This window comes from Carex rostrata, chromosome 14 (genome assembly GCF_964058835.1).
Source record: "Carex rostrata chromosome 14, lpCarRost1.2, whole genome shotgun sequence".
In the NCBI taxonomy this organism is placed as follows: domain Eukaryota; kingdom Viridiplantae; phylum Streptophyta; class Magnoliopsida; order Poales; family Cyperaceae; genus Carex; species Carex rostrata.
Window position 1 is genome coordinate 10175628 of NC_135931.1, and position 18980 is coordinate 10194607.

The 18980-nt window shown below is 36.7% G+C and overlaps 2 protein-coding genes across 6 annotated transcripts; one reads left to right on the forward strand and one right to left on the reverse strand.

The window, feature by feature from the left end:
* Positions 1-1583: 1583 nt before the first annotated feature.
* Positions 1584-3585, reverse strand: LOC144565024 (protein FAR1-RELATED SEQUENCE 5-like). The gene is made up of 6 exons (XM_078314634.1): positions 3304-3585; positions 3135-3213; positions 2651-2996; positions 2481-2568; positions 2098-2303; positions 1584-1998 (listed from the first exon to the last, which is right to left on the reverse strand). The coding sequence occupies exons 1-6, from the start codon at positions 3583-3585 to the stop codon at positions 1584-1586; spliced, it is 1416 nt and encodes a 471-aa protein (XP_078170760.1).
* A 704-nt stretch (positions 3586-4289) lies between these two features.
* Positions 4290-17032, forward strand: LOC144565109 (SAC3 family protein B-like). 5 transcript variants are annotated; one of them, XM_078314753.1, is made up of 19 exons: positions 4306-4558; positions 4658-4756; positions 5076-5180; positions 5719-5925; positions 6413-6565; positions 6901-7086; positions 7694-7837; positions 7933-8109; positions 8863-9006; positions 9226-9398; positions 9809-9909; positions 10383-10598; positions 11240-11471; positions 11911-11998; positions 12430-12523; positions 13038-13130; positions 13414-14093; positions 14751-14877; positions 15255-17032. In XM_078314753.1, exons 1-19 carry the CDS (start codon positions 4464-4466, stop codon positions 16878-16880), a joined length of 4740 nt encoding a protein of 1579 aa, XP_078170879.1. In that variant the 5' UTR covers positions 4306-4463; the 3' UTR covers positions 16881-17032. The 5 variants fall into 5 exon arrangements, with proteins under 5 accessions (XP_078170882.1, XP_078170879.1, XP_078170883.1 ...); XM_078314757.1 differs by having other exon boundaries at positions 8044-8109; XM_078314754.1 differs by having other exon boundaries at positions 6422-6565.
* Positions 17033-18980: the final 1948 nt, after the last annotated feature.

Consider the following 18980-nt stretch of genomic DNA (forward strand, 5'->3'; position numbering starts at 1 on the left):
TATTTGTTCGAGTTCATGTATGATTTGATGAGGTTTCTAACCTAATGTATCATTAAGAGTCACTTTCGTGAATTAATGACGTGTCTAAGTAATTTGGACTTCACGATTAGGTCCTTCACCCTAGCTACCTAGACCCTTTGAGCTCTTGTTAGTCTCTCTTCTCCTCAAATATTGGTACTTCACGATTAAGTCCATCATACCAATACCCGATTCGATTTGAGATGTCCTAATTAGGGTTTAGCTTCACGGTTAGGTCATTCACCAAGTTCCTAACCTTAATTTCTGTAGTTCCGACTTAGATTACAAATTGGTTAGATCCTAATCCAAACCTAGGGTATTTGCATTCATAATTTGGTACTATCCTATTGATCACAGTCAATTTTGGGTCTTTCGAATCCAAAACGGGATACTACAATTCAAGTACTAATTATGTAATTAACACAAATGATAAATCACAAAAATTAACATAAAATCCCATAAAACAATCATAACAAAAATAAATAACCGAATAAGATACAATTAAACAAGTTCATGCATTGACCTAAACCCCTAGAGAGAGATCTACTCCCTCATGGAGAGATCCATTACAAAAATTGGCAAAAATAAGAAGAAATGAAATAAAGAAATGATTACACCCTTTATTTGATCAAAGCCCTCAATCTTGCTGACTTCTTGCTCGAATCTCCTTCTTCCCCTTCCTAGAAAAGCTTTCCTTAGCTGCAGAATTTTACGCTAAGTGTGTATTCCTTGAAAATGGATATGCACCAAGGGGTGAGAGAGAGATGAGAATGGATGATGATGTGTGTTGTATGAAAATGAACCTCCTCTTTTATAGCCAATGACCATGCCTAATTAAGAGGCTAGGAAGTGGAGTTAATGGGTGCTATATTTGGATTGTTTCCCCAAGATGCCTTGTCCAAGTTTAGCTGTAAAAACGTATCCTTGGTGCGCCAAAAATAGAAACCGTGTTGAAAACGTGTAATTTTGGATTTCTGCAATTTTAGTGCATCCGACTGACTCCAAATTTTCTTCTTTTAGTTTCTCATGTTGTAGATCTTCTTTCTAGCTTTCCAAAAAGTGGTCGTATGTCCAAAACGGAGTTACGAGTCAAAAGTTATGGCTATTTTAAGTTTAGGCTGCAGTTATGCGTTCTGCTACAGTGCGGCCAGGCCACCCGCACTGAGCTCGGATTTTTCCTGTGCGTCCAGATTTCATCCTTATCGATATCCGTGCGTCCACATGGATTTTGACGAACAGCTTATTATACCTTTTTAAAATTGGCGCGCATCCAGAAATTCATCTAAGTACTTAGTGCAGCCATATCGTAAAGCCTGCATCCGCACTGAGCATTTTTCTTTGTTTTTCATCATTTTTCTTCATTTTTTGCAAATTAAAACCAAACAAACGCAGTAACTTGATCCTAGGTGCATTCTATTCACTTTATATTCAAAATACAAGATATTTGATATTATTTCATAATAAAAATCAGATCGAATATGTATATAATTTAGGCCTATCAATGGTGGACACTGCACTACCAGAATTGTTTTCCAATCTGGATTGCTCATCATTTTCCCCTCCTTTCACCATATTTTTTTTTTCAGCCTTACTGTCTTTTGAGGAAGGTTACCCATGTAATATGGTTTTGGAGAGATATCAAAATTTCCAGCATTTGTGTTTGGAACAGTTAGCACCCTTCTATCAACTTGCATCTCGAGATTGTTCAAAGCACTATCTACAAAAGCATACAATTCTTCATAACCCGCTGCTTTCGCATATATCTTAGTAAACTTTTGGCAAAGTTCTCGGTTTCGTCTAGTCTCCTCCAACTTGGGATTAGAAACTGCCCTTCCATTTCTATTATAAATCACACCATCTCTTACTTCACGGGTCCACCTCTTGAGCACATACTTTTCCGACAATAACTTTATATTCATTGTATCAAGAACCTTTAGTGCGTGTTTACACAACACACCCCACCTCTCAAACTTTTTGCAACTACAAAAAACAGTTTGATCCATTGGATTCTAAAAAACTCTCCCACACCTTCTACTATCTTCTTCAACACTAATCATATCGGAAATTGTGACAATATACTTGTCAGTCACTAAACTTTCAACTGGAGCTGCCAGAGCCAATTCATATTCAGTTTGAAATATTTCCAAAAATGTTAGTGTATAATACCTCTCGCTTACTTGGAGAAGAATAAGAACTTTCACCTTGATCCTTGGTATTTTCTTTCTATATTCATACTCTGATGCAACTTCTTTTTCACATTCGTCAGCTAGCACTTTCTCAAATTGCTTAAAAAATCAATCGATATTCATGTCCGACTTCAAATAATCTTTTAAAAATTATTCATACTTTTCACTCAATTGTGTACTTCAGATTCCCAAACTAAAGATATTTTTTGTATAACAATATGCCCATTTTTCCTTCGGCTTTGGTTTGTATATAAAAGGTGACCAAGTCCCTTCCACCTTGCTTTCGAGATCACTAAAAGCTTTTTCAAACTCAGCTTCTTCTTCCAACCTAAATAGACAAATCTTAAACTCTTCCACAATATCCCTGCCATAACACATTAAGTTCTTCGTATCATTTTCAGAAATGTGCCAACTACCAAGTACACAATCCATGTGTTGTTTCTGACATTACATTAGCTATGGTTATTTCCATTGCCGCATCTTGATCGGTAACAATAGTTTTGGGATTTTTATTGTTATAGGCTTTTAGAAATGATTTGAATACCCATTCAAAAGACTCAATCGTTTGGTCGTATAAAAGCACATATCCAAAAATCACACTTTTCCTAAAATGATTTAAACCTAGAAATACACCAGAGGGTCTATGCTCCTTATTGATACCATGGGTTGTGTCAAATATAACTACATCACCAAATTGGACATAATCAATAACCATCTGTGCATCAGCCCAAAAAATATTACTAATCTCTTGTTGGTTATCTATTTGCTCTTCATGCTGGAAAGAAGGGTTATCTAAAGCTTGTTGACAAAAGTTCATCAGAATACAAACAACTTCACCATGAATTAGAGCACGTTTTCGCTTATTTCATAAATAATTATTCTGATCTCTGAGAGTATGACCAAGACTTTAAAGTCCATCAACTTGCTGACCCATGAGCACGTAGGTTTCTTTTGGCCGAATTCCAGAATCATCGGCCAAATCAATATCACAAGCTGCAACCTCAGTTACCTACAAATTTAGTTGTCCAACTTTTATTTAGAATTTATCAATTCAATATGCACATACTTTTTAATGTAATGCTATGGACAATAAACTTACTTTGCACTGGCAAGGCAATAGATAGCACGCTTGTGGCATTTGAAAGATGTGATTATGCTCATCGATGAACTCTCGAACCTCATATTTATCAGTTTTTCTATTTATATGTCGTACCAATTTAACCATACAACCACTACGTGTCTCCTGTCGAGGTTGTATTGTTCGATCATCTCGTTTATCCATTTTGCGATAACCCTTATTTGCACAAACAAATGCCCTTGAAGTAATTTTACCATCAATGGGACTACGATTGAGATAGTTCTTTCTAACGTGAAAATCCATTTTTCCATAATACTTAACCCAAAACTCCCATCCTTCTTATGTTGATTCGAATTCCATACTTTTTCAAGGAATCCACTCTGGTCCGCTGTTAGCTTTCATGCTTAACAACAAATAAAAGGTGAAATGAGGACAACAAAAAAACGAGGGTTCTCTTGGACGAGAGTACGGACCCAGGTTGTGATGAGGCAACGGTGATCGATATTCAAGGAGTCACGAAAGCGGGGTGAAGATGGTGTCCTCTCTCCAATAGAGAGGTTCTTGGTGGAGAAAAGAAAAAATTGGACGAAAAAAAATACGAAAATGAGAAGTCGCCATGTATTTTATTGGAAGGAAAGAGGAAATCAGTCCCTTTATTTATTTGAAATCCTAATTATTGAAATGTTGAATCACAATATCATAACTATTGAATTAAGTGAACGATTTAGATTTTTCAATTCTCTTGAGTAAGGTACCTGGGAGGATACAGATTCCCTCGACAACAGCTGGAGTTCGCATCGTCTGCATTAACTCAAAAGAATATCTTTTGAGTTAATACATATGGACCGTCCGATTGTAAACTGAGTTCATCTGGCTTCTGCCTAAAACATAGGAGGTCTTCAATATTAATACAGATTTAATTCGCACGAATTTTAAAGCTGATCGGACGGTGCAGATGTATTAACTCAAAAGATTCCTTTTTGAGTTAATGCAGAGGATACGAATTCCAACTGCTGCCGAATCAAACACAAGTTTCGCCTCTAGTAGTTGTAGACTTTGCACTTCATTGTTTCGGCCGAGAGAACGAGCGAGACAAGGCGACAAAACCTAACGCGCGTCACCTCCGTTGCTCTGCTTGTTCTATCCCCTTCCTCTCTCCTGCGCTACCACTCAACCACTAAATGGAAGGAGTTTTTGGCAAGAGTGCGGGTCCACGAGGAATTTTGTCTGGACCCTTACCCGTTTTTGGGAGTTCAGACTCTCATCCTTCGCACAAGTAAGATCTACCTGTTTCATTCTCTTGAATCAAATTGGTTTAATTTTGTACTTCCGTATATCTGTTTGTTTTTTATTTTTTGGTTTTTCGTTTGATCAGTGAGCCAATTTTCGGAAATAATACCTCAGTTAGTCCTGAGCGGATTAATCCTGGGAAGTCTGATTTGGTCTTTGAAAAAAATGTTTCTCCTGCTAAAAGGTGACTAACAACTTTACTTTTTCTTCTATTTAAGTTGTACTTTATATAAGAGGCAATTTATACATAGTATTCAGAACCCTCAATTTAAACTCGTTTAGAAGGTTTAGATTACAATGATACTGTTTTTTTTTAAGAATCAATTTTAAAATCAAAATGTCACCCTTATGAGGGATCATTCCCAGAGTTGACATATATAATTATAAAATTCATGGGTTTTTAGTGGTATCAGCAATACAAGTCCATTTTGCCAAAATTGTATATCTGTTTGCTTTCATATATTTGTTTGTTTTTCATTTTTTTTTGGCTTTCATTTTATCAGTGAGCCAATTTTCGGAAACGATACCTCATTTAATTCTCAGCGGACTAATCCCGGGAAGTCAGATTTGGCCTTTGGAAATAATGTTCCTTCTGCTAAGCTTGAAAGGTGGCTAAAAACTTTTTTCACTGATTAAGTTACACTTTATATAAGATGCGATTCATACATATTATTCAGAAGCCTCAATCTTTAAACTTTGCTTGGAAGGTTCAGATTACAGTGATACTGCCTTTATTTTTTGTAAAAGAATCCATTTTAAAACCAAAATGTCACTTTATAAGAGATCGTTTCTAGGAATCCAGATGTTAACATTTATAATTATAAGATCCATGGTTTTGTAGTGGTATCAGCTGTATATGATCTATTTTTGCCAAAATAGTGTTGTAAAATGATTATTTTTCCCTTGAGCTTTAAATTGTCAAGGATGCTCCAAAAAAATATAGTATGGAGTAGAGCAACTTTGGTTTATAAATTATAGGAGCATTATAAGTTAAAGAGATAAAGTCTTTTGCAAAAATAAAGTTAGCGTAACCCCTGTAGGAATTTTCTTCTTGGTAGGGTTGTTCTGGTAGGAGCCACAACACACAGGCCCATCTATATCGAAGTTTTATTTTTTCTAGTGTTTTTTAATTTTGTGTCTATCCAGGCCAGACACTCAATTTCCAACCAAGAACTCGTACTTACAAACTGCTCCTAGGCAAAACTTGTCGCCTCCATCACGACCAGACATCCATTCTCGTCTAACATACCTTGGAACCAACACCGAAAAGGTGGCTACTGATCCTGGCTTCTATGACATCAGTATGTCTAAGCTTTCCGAGCAAACGAGATCTCCAGCTCAAATTTTCCCAAGGTGGGTTTGATATCCTGCTTTCTTTCAAGGATAGTGTGCTAATTGCAAACTCTACCATACCAAGTGCCATATACCTATATAGTATTAGATTGTGCTCAAATTACAAATAGGAATTTATAGGTTTTCAAGTTCGTTTCTATTGATCAGGTTTATGGTTGTACTGGAATTTTGGAATAAATTAAAATTTTGTTGATGCATTGAACATTTAAGTTGTTGCTAGGGAAGTAATCTAAAAACACAATAGAGACTACCGTATCATACTTGTAATGCAAAGGAGACTGAAACTATACAAGTTCTTGAAATGGTCCTATTACCTGTACTATGTTACTCGTACTTGAATATGGATGTACTGCTACCCTTTGTTGTTTAAATATCCCTTTTATCATTTTTTTATGCATTGCTAATTTTGCCATGTGCATAATACAGTTTTCGTGAATGGATTGATGTTCAGCACATGACTATTTCTAACTTCTTTAATTCTTTTTAGGCCTGTCAGCACATCTGAAACCCAGACCTCTTACTCACATGCCACTGCTGCTAAGAGGAATAGATCGCATGATTTGGGTTCTCAGTCTGCATTTCAGGCCCCTGCTGGGGAGCTTTCAAAAGAGATGCGATTACCAATTCATGAAGTTTCGAGGTAGTTTCTTTTTTGAAGAAGTGTCGCGATACAAGGTCTTGATATCATTTCTGTTTTGTAATGAGCTCATGCTGCTGTTTGTTATTAAACCTTGCAAATGTGGTATTACTTCAGGCTAATTGCAAAATTTATGGTTTTTTAAAGTTGTTGGACATTTTCGAGGTAATATGGGTCGGCAGTTCTGCTTCATTTAATTGTTTATTTTCTGCTTTGTTGTTGTACAGTTTGGAGCCAATTGAGGCCAGTTTTGTGAAATTAAGTAAAGGCACATCTTTTTTAGGGTTATTTGCAGATTGTATATCTTTTTTTAGTTTTTTTCTCCCCATTCTTTGCAGGTCTGACAAACCATACCAAACTGATCCTGGGAAGAGTATGCCACCCACATTGGAACCAGATTTCATTCCTGGGTCGCAGATTCAGATTCAAAGTGGTAGAAGGCCAATTGCCTATACAGATTCGATTTTTTATGGGAACAGTGATGAACCCCCAAGAAGTCAAATTCCACCACCTGAAAATATTAGGTTAGTTATTTTTTGTAAGAATCAGTTTTAAGTGTTATCTTCTTTGAAATGTAAGAATGTTGTATAACAGTGCAATACATGTCATTATGTCAAATTATGTTGCCCATATATCGGTCTTGCAATTTCTGAATTGATGCCCATAGTACACTACTGCTTTGACTTCCCTATAGACAAGCATTGAGAAAGGAAAATGATGTTGGTTTGGGTATCATATTTTTTGCTATACAGGGGCATGCATAGTATTACCTGGGTTTAAGAGAGAATTTATGATAGTTGGTTGTGTTTTAAGGGCATGCGAATTTTTTTATAGTCGTGCTGTACTATGAGACCCACATCTCCCTGCTGTGGTACTTTTCAGTCTTTAGATTTAAAAAGCTTTATTTTCTGTACTGTTCTGGTCTGCTTTACATGTACTTCCTGAAATGACATGACCTGCCCTTTTTTTCTTTTGTATTTTCCTGATGCAAATTTCATCGTGTTTGATGTGACTGGATTTAAGTTCCTATGTGCTAGGACTCTATTGTAGTATTTGCTTTTGCTTTTCTCTAGGCCTGTTCGATCCATATATTATTGAAAATTCATACGAAGATATCCCTGCCCGTAACAGGAAGAGATTGCCTGGGCAAAATGAAAATTTGGGTTCTCGGTCAGCATATCTGGCCCCTAAAAGATCGGTTGCCAACTCAGACTTGCTTTCTGATGGTGCTGGGGAGTCCTCTAAACGAATTCGACCTGTTCATGAAATTCCAAGGTAATTTCTGTTTTTTATGTCTAGGACAATGAGTCAGATTAAAACTGGAGGAAAAACACTGGCATATACACTGATTTTATTTTTGTTGATACCAGTGTGGAACCTTCTAAAGGAAATCAACTTTCCAAAGATAATCAATCTCCGTGTCAGATTAGCACCGGAAGAAAACTAGTCGCTTACACTGATTCTATTTTTGATGATACCAGTGTGGAACCTTCTAGAGGAAATCAATTTTCCAAAGATAATCAATTTCCTCCTGTTGTGCAGCCGAGGTATGATATCTTGTATAATTTTTCGAACAATTTCGATATATATGAATTACTAAATACTGTTAATACTTAATATGGTATCATTTCAAGTTCTTTGAAGATTTCTACACAAGGGTTTTGGGTATTCTCTTGTATTCCTAATTTTTTTGACGAGCATGCATGATATTACAGTTTTGGAGATGTTGACCTGACTAATTCTAAGTTTTATTTTCTCCTATACTTCAAACCTCACAACTCTTTTGTGTGGTATTTTTTTTAAGGTTAAAACTTATTTTGTGTAGTATTTGGTTTGTAGGTTTTATTGTCTTACAGTATTACTAATTACTAATTACCATAATAACATTACTCGCAATTAATTTGCGTATAAATCGCGATTAATTCGTTTTTTTGACGTTTCCGAACCAAACACCGAATAAAACGCAAGAATCACAAATTATTCGCGAATAAAACACAAATTTAATCGCGAGTTATGTTACTATGGTAATTAGTAATACTGTAAGGCCGTAAAACCTACAAACCAAATACTACACAAAAATCAGAAAAACGAATTATACCCGAATTATTCGTGAGTTATGTTACATTTGTTTTTTTTGGTTTTTTTTTTTTTTTTTTTTGCTTCCTTGTGGTAATTACTTATACCCGAATCACAAATTTTTAATCCCGCCGAACCGAACCTGAGCTATTCATTTGTCACTATGCTAATTACTAGTGTATACCATGAATATAATGCTTTTATTCTCTTTGTATCAATTTCAGGAGAAATGTATTGCCTCAAACTTCACACAAGAAAAACATGGCTACACAAAAGTCTGGTAAACTTAGTGACCTTAAAGCGATGCCATCTCCTCTACATGCTGTTGACAATTCTGGGACTCCATCTCTACAGCTCCTGGCAGAGAGGTACCCTTTTACTGTTCGTTACTTGTGTATTAAGGATTATAGGACGGATTTGTATATCTGCTACCAAACTGAACTGAGTCTTTTGTTGGAGATGCCTAACTTCAAACATTTTCCAAACCGAGCTAAACCATGCTAAATTTCTGTCATGTGCGTGCGTGCTCATGCATGTTCAAATTAACACTTTCCTGTTAATAACCAAAAGTTGTCACAAATATACAGAGAAGAGGAAGCAAAGAAAAGGCGGCTGGCTCGGTTTGGGCCTGAACTGAGCCAACCAGTTGTTGAACTGGTTGAACCACCAGTTAGCTATGCTGAATCAAGCAAGCAGCAAGCTGACATTGATTTTTCAGAGGCAACTGCTATAGTTGGTCTTTGCCCTGACATGTGTCCAGGTAATCTGTTAACTTGTATCTCTTTTCTTTATCTTTTTACTCACTTTTTTTTTCGGAGGAAAGATGATGGATAAGGTAAAAAGTGACTGCATACTGTGTTGAATTGTCATTCCATGTGTTTTTGGTTTCTTTTATTGTTAATACAGGTATCTGATTACTTTAATCTGAGGATGGAGCATCAATTTCTTACCAAATGTCCACTTACATATACCTTATGGTGCTTATGCCAATTGTTGTCGTTGCCTGTATCTCTATACTGATATATGCTAGGCAAAATTGCTATCCTTGGTAATGTAGGTTATCCAAAAAAAAAAATGGTTATTTGCGGCATATTCATGTATGGATTAGAAGATAAGTCTCTATATTTCTTCCTTCGTGAAATGTTGACCTGATGCTTTTGTATTGGCTAGCACCTGAAAGAGGTGAGCGGGAGAGAAAAGGAGATCTTGATAAGCAGGAGCGGCTGGATGGAGATAGAAACCAAACCACTAAATTTCTTGCTGTTAAAAAGGTAACATACATGCTTCTTTTTATTCCTTCTATCATCATACTCAAAGGTAAACGTCATGTGCATCCCCTGCAAAAGTTCAGACAATGACATGTACCCCTGCAAAAAACTAATATCTATCTGCCCCCATTAAGTATCAGAAATAACGCTTTCATGCCTATCATCTTACATGACTCTATTTACAATGAAAATTAGTGAGGTAAGGAGTAATTTGACTAAATTTGGAGTAGATGGTGAACCCAGTGATACAGGATATTGAATTAATATATTTTTTACAGTTTGCAAGGTAATATGTCAATTTACCTATCTTTTGTGGGTAAATCCAGGGTATTTCAGATTCTTGGTTTTTTCCAGAGATGTTGTTTGCTTGGGTACACATGAAGTTGCTTTCAAAAACTCTTATTTAGCAGCAAGAAAAGGTGAAAAATTAGATTGGAAGTTTGAAAACTCGTGGATTGTTTTTCTTGTGTATGCAGTATACCAGGACAGCAGAGAGAGATCCTGATCTGATAAGGCCTCTTCCTGTTTTAATGAAAACCATGGATTATCTCCTTGAATTACTGAATAAGCCTTATGGCAATGATTTTCTGGGCTTGTACAATTTCTTGTGGGACCGTATGAGAGCAGTTCGAATGGATCTCAGGATGCAACACATATTCAATCTAGAGGCCATCTCTATGCTTGAGCAGATGGTACCATCTTATCCCTGAACTCTAATTAGAAATTTGTACCAATTTTTGGCTCTATGCTGGTCAGTTCCAGTACTGGTATGATATTCCACCTACCAAAAAGAATGGTGCTAGTTAATTTTTATTTCTCATTTTTTTGTTTTTCATGGTCAGTTGAGTTATAAGGTTTGGCCTTTTTTTTATTTTTTTAGTTTTTTACTTCTTGTTTTGCTTGTCAATTTAGCTGGCCTGTATCAGTGTTTAATTGCTTATTAAGGGTAGTCGAAGCTAAATTCAGTTAAATGGAAGTTTAAATTTGCAGTTGGGACGATCGGATGCTATATATGGTTGAATTGAAAAATCGGTTGATTTACATAACTTAATTTGAGGGCTACCTGCAAATGAACAGTAAAAATTAAATGGCGATGGAGTTTCTTTTATGTCAAAACTAGTAATTTGGGTCGAGTTGGTTATCTTACAATTTGAGGGTAAATTGGGTTGAAGTTTTGGCTCATTGCATATTTAAGATAACTCGTAGCAAGCATGTCCTGGCTGAAATAAATCTTACAGTTGAGGTTTTTGGGTGAAGGTTTGCCTTGTTGCATATTGAAGCTATTTCAAGCTGTCATATGACATTGACCTCCTTTTTTTTCTGTTGTTACCAGATAAGGCTACACATCATTGCTATGCACGAGCTGTGCGAGTACAACAAAGGACAGGGCTTTTCTGAGGGCTTTGATGCACACCTGAACATAGAACAGATGAACAAGGCATTGGTTGAGCTCTTCCAAATGTATGAAGACCACAGGAGAAAGGGAATTTCTGTCCCTACCGAAAGGGAGTTTCGTGGCTATTATGCGCTTCTCAAGCTGGACAAGCATCCTGGTTACAAGGCAAGTGCATTTTTTTTGTTTTCTTTTCTTTTGCTTTTGTTGTTGTAAAATAATGTGTGCCTCATGGACAAGGAGCATTTGCGATTCCCATACACGTATGACTAATGTGAGATGTCACCTGATCTCCTAATTTTTACTAAGGCAGAGAATCATCTGCTCTTGTAAATTGTGTTAATATCACATTCACCCCATATACAATGTCTTGAGAAGCACTAAAGCCCCTTTTTTTCTTCTTTGTTATGCTTGGAGAAAGGACAACCAAATTTAATTGGGACACAGTTTGCTACAAATGCAGAGGGAGATCTGTTGAGATTATTCATGTGTTCTAGGGATGCACTTACAGTTCTCGATATCCCATCTTCTGGGATTCAGAATGAAGTTAGCAGCATTAAGTCAAATTGCTATTGTTTGATCATTTTCTGCCCCTACTTTATTATAGGTAGAGCCTGCAGAGTTGTCGCTAGATCTTGCTAAGATGTCTCCTGATGTTCGGCGTAGCCCAGAGGTTGCATTTGCGAGGGATGTAGCAAAGTAAGTTGGTCTCATTTAAGGATTTGATTTTGGCTAGTCCATGCTAGCATGAGACAGGATGGTGATGCTTTTCCCAAATAATGTGGAAGCAAACCACATCTAGGCATGTAGCTAATTTCTGATGCAACCCAAATGTGAACTTTATCATAATTTAACCCCGATTATCTTTGTTATTTATGCAATTAGGGGTAATCTTGTTACTGTAGTTTTGCTAGGCAAGGAATTATACGTCATGTACCCTGAAGTTTTTAAGGCCTGAAAATTGTACCATATTCAACCTCATTGTACTCCCAGTATTTTGCAGCAAATTGGAAGAAGAAAGGGTTAAGGAAGTGCTAGTTAAATCATAGTAGATTTAATTACTTTTCCTAGTCTTAACTATATGTTTGATATTCCTTGAGTTCTCATGATGTACCTTGTTACAATTTTAGGGCTTCTAGAGCAGGAAATTACATTTCTTTCTTCAGACTCGCAAGGAAAGCTACTTATCTGCAAGCATGTTTGATGCATGCTCACTTCTTAAAGGTATGACACCACTGTTATTGCAACAAATGCTTCATGCAAACATAGATTGTTGAAAAGTATATTTTACTGCATCAGAAAGGGGATGTTCCTGTGGTCCCTTGCTAAATTTGAGAAATATGCATCTAATATTCTAGTACATTATGAAAAATATCCTTAAGCATGCTATGACTTCTTCAGTGACACTTGGAGTTTATGTTACAAGTTAGAATACCAAATATTGCTTATAAAACAGTACTTTACAGTAAGGTAGACATTGAAGTATAATTGAGATGTAGATCTAGGAAATTGCCACATTTTTCCTTAAAACCACAAGTATGTTAATTTCAAATTTACCAAGTGAAAACTAAAATGTATACAAAACTAAAAGATGTTATCTTAGTGTCTGACTTATGGGCCTAGATACAAATTTACAAACGCCTTATTTGTTCTGTTACTTCAGTTTCTAATCTGAATGGATGCTTAGTATCTTTTATAAGTGTTATGACTTAATTTCTTTTTTATTGTTTGTTTACAGTTAAGAACTGAGGCCCTTGCTTCCTTGCACAGCAGCTTCCCAAGCAATCAAGGGATACCTCTTGCTCGACTTGTAGACATGCTTGCTATGGAGGTATGACTTTTTATATGATCTCTCTTTTTTTGTACCGTATGCAGCTTTCAGATATGTTATTCTATACTTGAATATCTACCATTTCCATCATGTACCTTCTGTGCATAAAATTAGATTTTTCTTTGTGATGCCAATTTCATTACAAAATACATCTTTTGTTAATGGGATTCCAAGAAATTTTTTGTTGTGCAGGAACTGACATTTCCATCATCTACTAGTACTGGTTCAGTAGGAATTTTGACCAAGATTTTTTCTCTGATATAAGTTTCTTTTTGCTATTTAGGGGGAGGATGTTGAGAGCTTTGTAGAGAATTATGGCCTTGTGCTGAAAAGTTTTAATGAGATGTACATTGTGAAAGATGGTCCATTTCTCAGACAAGAAGGAGACCCTTTAAGCAAATGGTCCACACTTGTTGGCAACAAAAGGTCTCACATGATAAAATTAGATGTTTGTTTCACTCCTGGCTCAAGTACAACAAAAGAAGAGGTTTCTGATTCATTGAAGGTTGCTGAAACCAAAAGGGTCTCACCAAAGAAACCTGACATGGCTATATCTGATTCTCCAAGGCCAGTTAAGGTTTTAGATCAAACACAACGGGTACTGCTTCCTGCAAGAGGACCTCAGGAAGTGAACAAGCAAGCAGCCTTCATTCCAGAGAGGCTGATTGATGTGCAAGCTGTTCCACTTCTTCCTCTTCCATCGCCTCCAGTTTGTACTGGTTCTGTACCAGTAATGCAGGCAGCCAATGCTCATAGAGTTGTGATGCCAAAGTTATCTGCTCCTGTGAGTCTACCTCCTTCAAGCAACAGTGCAGTACATGCGACTTCCAATGTGAATGCATCCAGTGATGAAAAGGTTGCTTCTATAAAGGAATGTGAGATGGAGATGGCTCTAGCGGAGAAGAAGTCACGCGAAAAGATGGAGCTAATCAAAGAAAGACTAAAGCTAAAGCCAATAATCAGGTTGGTTATCTTTTGCGTACCTATGAAGAAATGTTATCAGCTAATGAATTTGTAATTGTGAGCTTTTCAGTGCTTGTGTAGCTTGCACAAGATCTATTTGTAGAAAGAATCATGGTTAAGTGGGGAAATAACTGTTTTTAATAGTCACTTTTTTGCATCGATGTGATGGATTCCGACAATTTGTACTGAATGTTGACTACCCAAACAGGGGTGGAACTAGAAAATTTAGATTTTTTTGTGTGGGTGGGTTGGGTTTCGGGGAGGGGGGGGGGTTCTAATATTTAAAATATATATTGCATGGCCGGGACCTGCACCCAAGTCTCCACAATAACAAATTGGAATTCTAACCACTAGGCTACAAGCACACAAGTGATCATTTATGAGGGGGGCTGGACTTTATAAAAACTTTTAAGAAAAATGAAATTCAATTAATATTCAATATATATGATTAAATTTTTTGAAATCAAGGGGTGGCTAAGCACCCCCTGGACTATACGTAGATCCACCCCTGTACTCAAATAGCAAATAAGCTGAAAGATAGGTTAACAAATTTGTTAGTTTCCAAGGATGTATTTTTTTACGGCAAAAACTCGAGAAATTTCCTAATAGTTACATTTAGGAACCAAATGAATATGGGCTGAAAAATTAAATGCACAGGAAATGGAGGAAGAGAGCCAAGGAGATGAGGTTACTTAGGGAGAAGAAAGAGAGGAAAAGGGCTTTGGTTCGAGAAGCCATGGAATCCCTCTCGGTTGGCCCACTTCTTCGATCCTCGGTGATTGAGGTGAGATTTTTTTTTTCCTTTTTTTTAATCTTTCTGTGTGGTGATGTGTGACTGAATTTTTTTAAAAATAAGCTTCAATTTCACCCAATGAGACACCTATCAACACTAAAAACTTGCAATTAAGCGTTGTTTAACATAATTTGTCTCGTTGAGTAAACACGCTTCAATGATACCTTAAGTTAGCTTTGGTTTAGAACAATCAGGATTGATAATCTCTCAATTGCCTAGTATAAAGAACCAATAAAGAGACTAACATGTTAAAGATTTTGTTACTCAGTACTGGACTGATAAGAACCATACCAAAATTCCCTTATATAATTATGTCAATAATTGTCTGCTCATAATCTATGTTTCTTCATATATTTGTTTTTCTGAAGGCACCAAGGAAAGAAACAGAATTGCTTAATATTGAACGCGCCATACGAACAAGATTGAGAAAGCAAGAGAAATCATGGTCTTTGCTAAATATGTCTGAATTGGTCACCCCTATCTTAGCAGAGCAAAATCCTGAAGCCAGGTGCCTCTGCTGGAAACTGTTTCTTTCTCTGCCTGCCGGCCCATCAGATATGTTCCCTACAAAGTGGCTACTTACCAAGTTCAATTTAAAAGAAGCGTCCTCATTCGTCTCTATATGTAAAACATGGAGTGGCCCCCACTTAAGCTTGTCTTTTGTACGGGCCGATATAACTGGGTCTGCTGAAAAGAACTCTGTTGCTGGTGCAAGTAGCATTCTGTTTCTGCTATCTGGAGATACCGCTTTGGAAGCACACAAGGCACGGCTTCATAATTTATTCAACCAGATACCTGCTAGGTCGAACCTACCCCTTCTAATAGTGATCGGGGATGGCTTCTACGGAGAGGAGGAGACTGCAATTATTGCTAAGTTAGGCATTGCCTATGTAGACCAAACAAAATTGAGGGGCATTTCGGTAATTTTCCTCAATCAGGACCCACAAAGTGAATCAGCTTCGAATGGATTGTTTGATGATGGAACGTTGAGAGGAGGAGTGAGGTGGCTTGCCGAGCACTCTCCTCTGCAAAGTGAGGTCTGTTTAGTAAATACGCGCACTATTCTGTTGTCATATTTAAAACCTAAACTTGAGGTCCTCGATGATGCATATGAAATGGGGCCTGACCAGTGTATTGCAGCAATTAACGAAAGCATAGACTGGTTAATTAGTGCGATTCTTGGCGCAGCCTCAGCAAACCCTAATTTTTGGCCATGTCCTGAGACAGACTTCCTCGAGAAGTCTTCCAGCGAGAAAAACTATGCAGAGATGACTTTACCAAGAGCTACCTGGAGTGATCCACAGAAAATTCAAGCACAGATAGATGCTTTAAATGGGTGCAAGTTACCGTGCTTTGGTTTTCACCTGTCTTGGCTAAGCCAGGGATCTAATTGTGCGGATAAGAAAAAGGTTCAAGATCAGAGAACACGCCTCGAAGAATGCCTCTTCAATTACCTAAAATTTGCTGGATCTCATCGAGCAATGGATGAGGCCCAGAACTTGGTGCGAAGGTGCACCTCGCTTGTGCTTCGAAATTCGTGCTTCTACGTTGCCCCTAGGTGGACAGCAATCTTTCGTCGACTTCTCAATCTGAGGCTTCTTGAAATTGTAAAAGACGCATCAGATGTCTATATCAATGAGGATATTGCAAATGTGCAATATTTTAATGCTCAATGGAGGGATCTTTTGGTAACTAATGAGCTTCCATTCAAAACTCTCGATGAGATGATTGAGAGTTGCTTCATTGTTGATGCTGATACCGCTGTACATACCATACCGGCCATGTCAGATGTGCACATTGAGGTTCATGAAGAGATGAGAGCTGATAAAGAGTATGGTGTGGTGCACAATGTTTATGAGGTTCCTGACAATGCGGGCATACCAGAGAAGGATAAGAAACGGAGTATGTTGCTAGGGGGTAAATTTGCTGCCTTGCTTGATCAGTGCACCACGGTACAAGATGACATAGACAAGAAGCTTTATATTTATTTTTGACTTCAGTAAAAACTAATTTAGTATATTCTTCAATTTTGTAATTATATTCTCATTAGTTTATAATCTCTAGTATTTTTGTAAATTTGTGCTTGGAGTGTAAACAATGTTCGCTTGTATTCATATATTATGGATGATCTTATATTCTTCTTTGATGACATGTCAAAATTACTTTTAGCTTATCTATTTCATTAAATACATTTTCTATATAGAAAGAACGTATGGTTCTATATAGAAAGAACGTATGGTAGTATATATTTCTGGTTGGCAGATGTTGAAATAATTTCTTATTTTAAGTCAAATCCCAGATGGAGCAAAGAAACATACAATTTTAAATTAAGAGCCTTCTAGATATATTTCCTATTAGTTTCATCTACAAGATTACTTATGTGACATACAGTCTATTTGTCATATAGATTTGTAATTAATAGTGATGAATAGATGTGACTAGTGACTACTATTGGTACCAAAAGCCTGTCTACCTGAATGATATTCAACAAGTTGCTTTCATTCTGCAAATGAAACAAAAATTACACTAATGAGTTGTACGTAGCTCTCTATGTACGCAGCAAGAAGAAAGGGGAAGAGATAGTAGTTAATTATGTTTTGTGAGTTTGGTTCTTATCTCTTTTCTTTGGTTTATTTACTACATTGGGAGATAATGTAAGATCTAAGTTTGAGGGAGAGATGCAACTTTGTATCTTACATTTATAGCATACATAGGAATTAGGTAGAGTAATAGTTAGAACTTACACACTCAAGAGAGATAACATAAATCTGTATAGAGAACATCAACAATTAGGCATTATAAGTCTAAAAAAATTCAAACAATCATTATGCTAAGGATTCAGCAGAGACTGGTTCTTTGAAATTTCTCTCGCACTTTCGTGCGGTTTGGAGCCAAATCACATGCTACTGAGAGCTGCACCAAAATCTATATCTCCCAACTTTAAATTGATAGCCTCCACTCGCACATGATTGACCCAATCCGCATGCGAATGATGCCTTGGAGAATCCCATATGATCAATGAAAACATACAATGTCTTTCAACCGTGCGGATCACCTGAGAACCGCATGCAACTGAACATGCCTATGTCAGTTGTTAAAAATTAGAAAAATTGCTAAGTGCATACGTTTCTCCTCAATCGCAAGCTAGCTCTCAAGAAGGTAAAACTAGTCGCACACGAACCCACCACAAACGCATGCTGGCTCTGAATAAGGTAAATCCAGTAGCATGCGGTTCAGCCCTAAATCGCATGCAATTCTAATATATGTGTGGATTGAAGAAGAAATCAAGGAGGAGATATTCTAAGTTATTAGTTCACATACTCATCTATATACATTTGTAGGGAACTACTAACAATAGTTTATTTTAGAAGTTTTTTATTTCTAGGATCTTCTAAGAAGGGAGCTTCATTTCTAGAAGTAACAACCTATTACTTCAAGCCCCACATGCCATCTCCGCTCATAAATTGAAGTTCATCACTCATTCATCCTCCTAACATAGCAATACAACACTCCTCGCTATGGCTTTTTTTACAAACTATCGCCACTATTGAAGAAGCAACCTTTTATGGCGCACCTCATCCCTTCTAAAGTATGTAAGTTCAATGGTTCTAACATTTCTCCTTTAAGTTTCTGAATTGATTAACATCACTATTGATGTAAAGGTTCAAGCTTGGGGGAGAAGGTGTAAACCTTGTATCTTTGCATTGCATGTTTACTTTTTGTACTTGTGAAAACTAGGATTTTACCTAACCATGAATAGGGTCTCTTGTTAGACTTGTTATGATGTTTATCTAGTCTTTGCGAATTGCATTTAGTTTTAAGGAGTCTATACTTGTTGAATTGTGGAAGAGAAAGATTTGAATGAAAATTGCCAAGTCAAATTTGAAATATCTATATCCTCCAAGACACTTGAATGATCTTTTTAGAATAAGAAAGACTATGGCTAACAACATGTTTTAGATTGAAAAGAAAATTTCAGAAATGAATTTATTAGAATTGTCACATATGAGGATTTTATAAAGTTGAAAAATATTCAATTTACACTCTTTTTAAGTTTTGACCCCGATAATTTGATGAAGTCTAAGGATAATTTC

Excerpts from the sequence above, each read along its gene's own strand:
- LOC144565024 (XM_078314634.1), bottom strand. The coding sequence starts at position 3,585 with ATGGATTTTCACGTTAGAAAGAACTATCTCAATCGTAGTCCCATTGAT. Across the intron at positions 2,997-3,134 it reads AGAAACCTACGTGCTCATGG|ATAACCCTTCTTTCCAGCAT; the intron begins GTCAGCAAGTTG and ends AACAAGCTTTAG. Across the intron at positions 2,569-2,650 it reads ATAACCATAGCTAATGTAAT|GGATATTGTGGAAGAGTTTA; the intron begins GTCAGAAACAAC and ends GTGTTATGGCAG.
- LOC144565109 (XM_078314753.1), top strand. The coding sequence starts at position 4,464 with ATGGAAGGAGTTTTTGGCAAGAGTGCGGGTCCACGAGGAATTTTGTCT. Across the intron at positions 7,087-7,693 it reads CCACCACCTGAAAATATTAG|GAAGAGATTGCCTGGGCAAA; the intron begins GTTAGTTATTTT and ends TGCCCGTAACAG. Across the intron at positions 11,472-11,910 it reads GCATCCTGGTTACAAGGCAA|AGCCTGCAGAGTTGTCGCTA; the intron begins GTGCATTTTTTT and ends TATTATAGGTAG.